This window comes from Herpailurus yagouaroundi, unplaced genomic scaffold (genome assembly GCF_014898765.1).
Source record: "Herpailurus yagouaroundi ecotype Mexico unplaced genomic scaffold, PumYag 315, whole genome shotgun sequence".
Lineage (NCBI taxonomy): Eukaryota > Metazoa > Chordata > Mammalia > Carnivora > Felidae > Herpailurus > Herpailurus yagouaroundi.
This window is the reverse complement of record NW_024412532.1, coordinates 183242-193587: the sequence shown is the minus strand read 5'-3', so window position 1 is coordinate 193587 and position 10346 is coordinate 183242. Positions and strand designations below refer to the sequence as shown.

At 37.0% G+C, this 10346-nt stretch overlaps 1 protein-coding gene across 1 annotated transcript; it reads left to right on the top strand.

Moving 5' to 3' along the window:
* Positions 1–4392: 4392 nt before the first annotated feature.
* LOC121021763 (olfactory receptor 4K13-like) lies at positions 4393–6711 on the top strand. The gene is made up of 3 exons (XM_040462393.1): positions 4393–4506; positions 5192–5229; positions 5781–6711. Exons 1-3 carry the CDS (start codon positions 4393–4395, stop codon positions 6709–6711), a joined length of 1083 nt encoding a protein of 360 aa, XP_040318327.1.
* Positions 6712–10346: the final 3635 nt, after the last annotated feature.

Genomic DNA, 10346 nt, shown 5'->3' with positions numbered 1-10346 from the left:
ATGAAATATTTCAGTCCCTTTATCAGAAAAGCCCTGATAGCAATGGAATGCCTAGAAGACATCCCCCCATATCCCCTTCCTTTCTCATGATCAGGGGCTAAACATATACTGACCTCATCTGTGATCACATGCTTCCTGCCTTCTCTCCTGCATGTAACCCCCTAAACCTGTCCTAAAAAATTCTAGGTGTCCACCTTGCAAGCAGAGAGCTCAGTTGTTAAGGCTTGAGCCTACCAGTTCACACAGATATAGGCACCTGGAACTAAAATTTTCCCTCTTTTCTAAACCCTTATCTCTTGAGTTATTGTTTTCTCTTGCAATGAGTTTATCCAAGTTTGTTTAGCAATAATGTTGGCAAACCCAGCCAGGACCTATTCTTTCAATCTGTCCAGCCACCTCAGGGTTCTCTGGGACAGAGCAGTTGGCTCCATCAGTTCATTAGGGCTCACCCACTGATTTCCTGAGGTAATGGCTGTGATGCATGGTTTCTTACCAATCTTACAGAAGCAGCCAGTGAAAATACAATTAAAGGTTTATAATATTGGAGAGTCTATCAGTGTATTTCATGTGGAACAGTTCCTCTGATCAAGAAAGGCACTTTGCTTTTACTAATCTACAAAAGGGACCAAAGGAACATTGGATTATCTGGCTATATCACATTTCATATCACATTTGGAACAGTGGTCTCATTAAACACAGAAACAGAAATTCAATGTTACTTTAAATAGGCATGGAAAGAGGCATGAACATATGGCTAATATATTGGATAGATTTTTTTTTAAATTTTTTTTTTAACGTTTATTTATTTTTTTGGGACAGAGAGAGACAGAGCATGAACGGGGGAGGGGCAGAGAGAGAGGGAGACACAGAATCAGAAACAGGCTCCAGGCTCTGAGCCATCAGCCCAGAGCCCGACGCGGGGCTCGAACTCACGGACCGCGAGATCGTGACCTGGCTAAGTTGGACGCTCAACCGACTGCGCCACCCAGGCGCCCCAAGGATAGATATATTTTTCACGTGGATATGAAAGAGAGCCAAGGAGATACTCCACAGGAAACATTTCTTAGAACCAGAGGTGGGACTAAGGAAATGGGCAGACTGCAGTTCCCCAGCTTTATATCTTTATATCTTCTGTTTTGATAGACCCAGTTATGCTTATAATAATGCCAGGCATAAGTGTAATATACAGTAAAAGGTAGCTATGTGTTTGTGATTGACCTTTTTTAATACTCTTCAAGTAATTTTTCATTTTGGAACATTCCAGACCTGATAGTGGTTTTATAGTCCTCTGCTTAACTGTTGTTGATAGTAAAACATGTCAATTTCTATAAGTGTGCAATGCCATAAAAAGTTTTCTCTGTTGTCATTCAGGGGAAACAACATGGCATCTTTAATAATTCCCATTGGTATTTTCATCAGTTGGGTATTGTTAGGTCTCAAAATACATCACATCTATATTACTACCCTCTCAATATATATGACTCTTTATGGAGAAAATAGAGAAAATATTAACATTTGTCATTATTTTAGGGAAATACTATTATTTTTGGAAAGAGAACCTCTCCAGGTTTCAATGTGTCTGACTCAAGTAATGCTCTGAAACACTGTAAAACTGGTAAGTTGTAGGGGAAGCTTTAACATACATTAAAAAATATAGAACCATTTCTAGATACTGAGTTTCAATCCCGTTGTTCATAGGTAGAGTCAAATGTGAAAAGTTTTTTAGGTGAACACCATTATAACATTAGAGAATTCTAGAAGGCATTATCATTCTAGTTGTCATACAAATACAGCATATTTTCCTTATAAGTGTGACAGTATGGGGCAAATTAAATAATTGAGTACACTTTGATATACTTCAAGTGATACTATTTTCCATTTATTAAAGAATTTTCATATCAAACTTCATAATGTCCATATCATTACTAATATACATTTGAGAGCATTTCCAATCCATGCCAAATGGTGACGCCTCAAGAAGTAGGTAGCTGAATGAAATCTTTGCTTTTTTTCTTTTTTCCAAAGAAATGTGTTATTCCCTGTGCTTATAAACCTACTACACCTAACACTTCAATTTATCCTGTTCTGTTAAGCAAACAAACAACAAATATCAGCTCAGATGACTAGTATCATGTGGACAAGAATATGACTTTTGGCAAAACTAAGCCATAATAGATTTTATTTCATATTCTTCTGTGTTAAGATTACAAAACTTTTTAAACATTCATTTTAATGGAATAAATTACTCATATATTCTCAAGTAGTTTGACAGATTGTGCTCTGTAGATCAAGCAACTTGTAGATCAATCACAATTTGTCTTTTTTCTTCGTAATATGATGCCTGTGATCTGTGATTAAATTTCTACTTCTAATACTCAGCTCAACTATATTTTCTGCACGGTGAGTCTGTGTCTTAGAATTAAGAATCAAATGTTGATTTCATTTGTTTTTTATAAAATGCTGTTGATATATCTTTCTCCTCAGCCATTTTAGAACAGTTTGAAAGTTGTTTACAGTAAGAAGAAAGCTAAAGAACTTTGTTTCTATGGGAAGGGGGGATGCTGGGCAGATAATCAAAATGATTCCCTTGAAAACATAAAATTTTTCTTTTTACTCTGTCACCCCTTGCCTCTTCTACACTTGTAGGGAGTGTGTGGGAGAATGTGTATGCATGTGTGTCTATGTCTATGGTTTAGAGTAAAAACTAATATGTAAAAATGTGCTTTAAACAAATATTACAGATTGGTGCAAGTTACACTATCAAAGCAGAAAAAAACATAAAAAGTAGAAAAATTCTTTGACTTTGAATAAACCTATCTTTTCTACAGTTATCACTAATGCATTATTCCAAAGTTTTTCTCTTTAAATATCTGTCAGCTTTCACTCACTTCATCAACATCTCTATTGATGACCCTTGTAACATCTATTATGGAGAATATAAGAATAATTGATCTATTTTCAAGGAGCTTAAAAGTGATCTGGGGAAAGAAGAATCACAACACCAAAAATGAGAGACCTTGGGTTAGAACAAATTTCCATAGCTCTTATTCTAGTGTTCCTTCAATTTCAGAATATTTACACCTAATGCACATGGTATACCTAGTGAATAAGTAAATGGTAGAGCACATGAAATGGACCGTAAATACACTGGAAATTGGTATGGGTTTTATAAAAGAGAGGCCTCAAGGTGTCCTGAAGGATATGGCTATATGGACAGGATTTGTCTACCCAAAAAGAAGAAAACATGTACGGATAGAAAAAAGAAATGGACGGGGAATACAGAAAACCACAAATTTGTTTTTTTACCAAAACAGAAGTTGTATTTTGGCACTATAAGAAAACAATACTGGATATTTAGAGTACATGAGAGGCTGATTGTGAAGGACTAGGTGAACTTGGGTATTGATAAGGGAGTTAGGTAATTGTTGTTTTTTTAAGGAGACACTGATAGGATGAAAACAGAATTCTTATGAGTAATGTTCAATTCCTAAAAGTAAACTATATTTGTGGGGTAATTACATTATGCATCATCAATAAAATGCAATTTTATATAGCCATAAAATGATTTGGATTTTCATGTGCTCTTAGAAATGTATTTTTAATGTATTGATAAACCCAAGGAAAATAACTATACATGTGAACACTATTCTTTCAATAAATAGCATTGAACACTATGGTTTTAATAAAAAGCATATAAATGTAAACATATACTAGTGCCCACAACACACAAAGAACACACACACACACACACTGTACTAATGTGTATATTACTATTCTCAGAGGATATCCAGGAAATAGATTGTTTACCCAGGAAATAGATTGTTATATCCTGCTGCTCTGTGTACCATGTTTTCTTTTCCATTCACATAAGCTACTTTGATCCTTTTCAAAAATAAATTAGGGAAAAATACGTACTTCTAACAATTTTATTGGAATGGTTATTCTGTTTCTGTTTAAAAATGCTTCAACATCCAATTTGACATTTAAAAGTAAATATGCTTAAAATTCCTAATTTACATGGATTTTGCTTTAACACTGATTTTAATGTAGATCCTGAATATTCATATATGTTTTATTCATTCATTCACTCCTTCAATAAATATTAGTAATATGCAAGAATGTGTATAAACTATTTCATGTATATTTGAAGTCTATCCTGTTCTCCTCAAATGCAGTTTTAAAAATGAGATTTCAAAAAGCGTAGTGTGGATATTTTAAATATTACCCATAAAACTGAAAGAAGATACAACTTTTCTAAACATGGAAATAACTTTATGTACTTAATGTGGCTTAGTACCAAATTTGTGTCAATCCAAGTTTCTCAGAGTAAGAACTTGGCCAGAGGATATGTCTATGTAGGAAAAATACATCCCCAGTTGGATAAATGTACCCATGGGATTGCCTCAGAGAAACAGAGTGTACAGCATTATGATGCTTCTTCCTTCTGTTTCTGATGATTGGGAGCATAAATTGCAGGAAATTGATGGCAATATGGGAAAAGGAGATGCAAGGCTATTCCTGGGATTCACATGAGGCACTTTCCTATGAAAGTATTTTCCCCGCTCTGGTAAAAAACAATGGCACAAAAGGAAGGCTTTAATTACTGCAGGAGCTTTTTAAGAACCTAGATAACGAGGAACTATTATGGTTGAAAATATTTTTTTAAGAACAAAGCCAACAAAACCAGTGTTGTTATAAGGATGGGCTGATGGGAAAGCTATGGTATAAATTTAGATGACTGTGTTGAAAGAATGGTATTTCTATTACCCACATCAGTCAGTTATCTCAATTACCTCATTTTATCGTTTTGAAGCTGTGATAAGTAAACACGCACAAGCTAACCAGTGGTCCTCTGTATAGCACTAAACAAATGAATGAACGAATACACACTGAAAAGAAAATAAATTCAGTTCCATTTGGCTGGGGACTTTCTACATCCTTGGTATATCCTGCTTAAAATTACAGAAGAGGCATTTGAGGTGAATAATGTTAAATTTTGAGTGAATGAATTATATTTGCCATATATATATTATGTATACATATGTAAATTCATGGTTTGACTCTACTAATGTGCAGTGACCATCGCTGGTATTAGCATAAGCTGTGAGGGATTCATGCAAGAATGGAGCAGGAAAGAGAAGATGTGCTTTTCTTCAGGACCTAAAAACTAATAAGGAAGACTTAATTTAAGACATTAATTAATTGTTCTTTACCAGAATCTCTTTCAAAGTATGGGTCTCTAGAATCCTTGCTATATTTTCTACATTTATCATTTCCAGGTTAAGAAACTCAATAATATTCTGTGAATGTGGAACCCACCATGATCCTTATCTTATTTATTGAGATCTTTATAGCACAAAGAGGCATTCAATATAATGGAGTTTGATTTTTTGTTTGTTTGTTTACTGACGAGGAAACATAACCCTCAAAAGGAGATACTCGTCATATGTTGCCCAATGAGTAACTCAGCTAGGTGTCGTATTGAGGCTTTGGAATCCAAGTTCACAGTCTATATGATTGTGATTTCATGTGCTGTTTTTATTTTTGTCTTTCAGAAATGTATAGTCTGAATTCTTCTTACTGTTTGGAATGCTGCTCTGGGCCATTTATAATATCACTGACCAATAAAATTTCCCAAAAGTGGGAGGTGCTTTAAGTTCACCTGTCTGAGTATTAAAATTAGACAACAACATGAACCATCCTTTGTGTAAACACAACTTTTCTGCCCACAATTCTTACTCATTTTGATTATGATGACATAAAGCTGATAACATGGAAAGGGTGAACCATTCAGTGGTGTCTGAGTTCATTTTGCTGGGACTTTCCAAATCTCAGAATCTTCAGATTTTATTCTTCCTAGGATTCTCTATGGTCTATGCTGGGATTGTGTTAGGAAACCTCCTCATCTTGGTCACCGTGACCTTTGACTCACGCCTTCACACACCAATGTATTTTCTGCTTATCAACCTCTCCTGTATTGATATGATCCTGGCTTCTTTTGCTACCCCTAAGATGATTGTGGATTTCCTCCGAAAGCAGAAGACCATCTCTTGGTGGGGATGTTATTCTCAGATGTTCTTCATGCACCTCCTAGGTGGGAGTGAGATGATGTTGCTTGTAGCCATGGCAATAGACAGGTACGTTGCCATATGCAAACCCCTCCATTACATGTCCATCATGAACCCCCGAGTGCTTGGTGGGCTGCTGCTATCCTCCTACACAGTTGGATTTGTGCACTCATCTAGTCAAATGGCTTTCATGTTGAATTTGCCCTTCTGCGGTCCCAACGTGGTGGACAGCTTCTTCTGTGACCTTCCCCTTGTGATCAAACTCGCCTGCAAGGATACCTACATGCTACAACTGCTGGTCATTGCTGACAGTGGCCTCCTGTCCCTGGTCTGCTTCCTCCTCTTGCTTGTCTCCTACACGGTCATCATACACTCGGTCAGGCACCGTGCTGCTAGTGGTTCCGCCAAGGCCTTCTCCACTCTCTCGGCACACATCACGGTTGTGACTCTCTTCTTTGCCCCATGTGTCTTTATCTATGTATGGCCCTTCAGCAGATACTCTGTAGATAAAATTCTTTCTGTGTTTTATACAATTTTCACACCTCTCTTAAATCCTATTATTTATACATTAAGGAATCAAGAAGTAAAAGCAGCCATTAAGAAGATAAGAACTCGACATATAAATTCAAAACCCACTTTGTAGATGATGCTTCCAAAGAGGCAATCTTTTGTTGTGGACATTATTAAGGAATAAACTTTTAATGTATTTCAAGTTCTGTATAAGGAAACAGTAGATGTAATTGTTAGATAGGAAACCCCTCTTCTGTCATCATCAATGGTTAAAGCATGACATCTCCATTCTGGAAGACATGCATTTAAATCCTCTGTTCACTGGGGCACCTGGGTTGCTCAGTGGGTTAAGGGTCTGATTCTTGATTTCGGCTCAGGTCGTAATCTCACTGTTTGTGAGATGGAGCCCTACTTTGGGCTTTTTGCTGATAGTGCAGAGTCTGCTTGGGAGTCTCGTTTTCTCCCTCTCTGCTCCTCCCCCACTCATGCTCTCTCCTTTCTCTCTCTCTCAAAATAAATAAATGAACTTAAAAAAAATCTTCTCTTCACTACTGTTTCTAATGCAAATTTGAAAAAATGAATAAATTATCTACTTAGCTTCTCTATCTATAAAAACTTCTTTATACATTTCTTTTATAATTTTGGCATGTTTTTAAAGTTTATTTATGTATTTTAAGACAGAGAGAGAGAGAAAGGGAATGAGTGGGGAAAAGGCAGAGAGAGAAAGAGAGAGAATCCCAAGAGGTTCCACAATGTCAGTTCAGAGTCTAACTCCGGACTCAAAATCACGAACTTTGAGATCATGACCTTGGTAGAAATCAGGAGTTAGATGCTTAACAGACTGAGCCACCCTGGCACCCGAGTGTGTTTTTAATCTTTACAAAATACATTATTAGTGTTGCTATTATACTTGTAGTTTTTGTTGGGAATCTGTACGTGGAAAATGCACACAGATGATGCCTCACATTGCTATTTAGCTGAGTGCCTGGGTAACTGCTCTTTGGTGCTGGAAAAGTACATTTAGTACATAATCCCTACTTAATGTGTATTAACTTTATTACTGAGTGCCCCAGACACAGTGCCTCCAACCATCCTTCACATATGTTGTGAGCACAGTGTGCCAGAAGGCTCATCTAGGGTTTCAGAAAGTTTACAGCCCATGGATGGAAAGAGTGAACTAAATTTGCAGTTCTGCTGTGGCATGAACAGTACTATGGTACATGGTTGTAAGTCCAAAACAAATTTTTCAGTAATAACACCAATATTTGTCTCTTCTTTTTTTCTGAGTCCGCTGATAAATTGATTCATGGGGCCTACATGGGGTAGGGGTGATTGATACCCCTGAAAAGTCTATAATCAATTCTTTGTACCAGTATCAAGCTTTTTTGTTTTTAAATACGGTTTACAAATAGAAGAAAAAAATCACTGTCTTTAGTATACAATTTTGTGAGTTTTGACAAATGCATAGCCATGTAACGACACAATGAGGTTATAGGAAAATGTCCTCAACCCTCAAATTCCCCTGTGCCCCTTTGTGGTCTATTCTTCTCTCCTAACTTCTGGCTCTGATAATAGGATCTGTTTTTTTGTACCTAGGTTGCCTTTTCTAGACTGTCATGTAAGTGAACTCATATAGTAAATGGCCTTTTTAAAATGTTTTTGTTGGGGCGCCTGGGTGGAGCAGTCGGTTACGCGTCTGACTTCAGCCAGGTCACAATCTCGCAGTCCATGAGTTCCAGCACCGCGTCAGGCTCTGGGCTCATGGCTCGGAGCCTGGAGCCTGTTTCCGATTCTGTGTCTCCCTCTCTCTCTGCCCCTCCCCCGTTCATGCTCTGTCTCTCTCTGTCCCAAAAATAAATAAACGTTGGGAAAAAAAATTAAAAAAAAAAAAAAATAAAATGTTTTTGTTTTATTTCCAGTTAGTTAGCATATAGCATAATATTAGTTTCAGGTGTACAATATGGTGACCCAACACTTCCACACAATACCTTGTGCTCATCACAAGTGCCCTCCTTAATCCCCATCACCTATTTAATCCATCCTCCCACCTACCTCCCCTCTGGTAACCATCAGTTTGTTCTCCATAGTTCAGAGTCTATTTCTTAGTTTGCCTCTTTTTTCCCCCATGCTTGTTTGTTTCGCTTCTTTAATTTCACGTATGAGTGAAATCAGATGGTGTTTGTCTTCCTCTGACTGATTTATTTCTCTTAGCATAATACTCTCTAGCTCCACCCACATCCTTGCAAATGGCACAATTTCATTATTTTTTATGGCTGAGTGATATTCCATTGTATGTATACACCATGTCATTTTTTTCCCTCCAGATATGTGGTTAGAGTTAGGGTCAGGATTAGGACCAGGGTGACAGTATGTTCCTGGTATCCTGCAGTTCAGAGATTTCTCCAGAGGGTTAGGTTAGGGTTAGGTTTAGTGTTGGGGATTAGGGGCTTGGGGGAGTTATCATTCAGGTAATCGTTAGGTTTAAAGTTAAGGGTAAGGTTAAGTTTAAGGTTAAGTTTAAGGTTAAGTTTAAGGGTAAGGTTAAGGGTAAGGTTAAGTTTAAGGTTAAGGTTAAAGTAAGGTTAGGATTAAGGTATGTTCCTGGTGTCCTGCAGATCAGAGACTTCTGCACAGAATAAAACCCCAGATTTCTGCTGGGGTGAGAATAGACATGGCAGCCATCCACTGAGCTGGGCAAGGAGGACATTTGTGGCTGTAAATACTCTTTTGTTATTGTTGTTTCTAAGTTTTTATTTAAATTCTAGTCAGTTAACATACAGTATAATATTAAATTCAAGTGTACAATATAGTGATTCAACGTTTTGATACAACACTTGTTCAGCACAAGTGCACTCCTTAATCCCCATCACCTATTTGATCCATCCCCCCACCTCTCCCTTGGTAACCATCAGTTTATTCTCTATAGATAGGAGTCTGTTTCTTGGTTTGCCTCTCTCTTTTTTTCCCTTTGCTCATTTGTTTTGTTCCTAAATTTTACACATGAGTGAAATCATATAGCATTTGTCTTTCTCTAATTTATTTTACTTAGCAAAATACTCTCACTCTATCCATGTCATTGCAAATGTCAAGATTCCATTCTTTTTTATGGCTGAATAATATTCCATTGTATATATCTAACACTTCTTCTTTATCCTTCACCAGTTGATGGACATTTGGGCTATTTCCATAATTTGGCTATCATAAATAACGCTGCTGTAAACATTGGGGTGTATCTTTACCTTTGAAATAGTGTTTTTGTATCCTTTGGGTAAATACCTAGTAGTATGATTGATTGCTGGATCCTAAGGTAGTTCTATTTTTAACTGCTTAAGGAACTTCCATGTTGTCTTCCAGAGTGGCTGCACCAGTTTACATTCCCACCAACAGTGCAAGAGGAATGGTTCCCCTTTCTCTGCATCCTCACCAGCACCTAATATTTCCTGTACTATTGATTTTAGTCGTTCTGACAGGTGTGAGGTGGTATCACGTTGCAGTTTTGATTTGCATTTCCGTGTTGATGAGTGATGTTGAACATCTTTTCCTGTGTCTGTTAGCCATATGCAGGGCTTCTTTGGAAAAATGTCTATTCATGTCTTCTGCCCATTTTGTAATTGGATCATTAGCTTTTCTGGTGTTGAGTTGTAGAAATTCTTTATATATTTTGGTTACTAACTTTATCCAATATGTCATTTGCAAATATCTTCTCCCATTCCATAGGTTGCCCTTTAGTTTGTGCACAGTAAGTAGCCTTTTAAGCATGACTTCTTT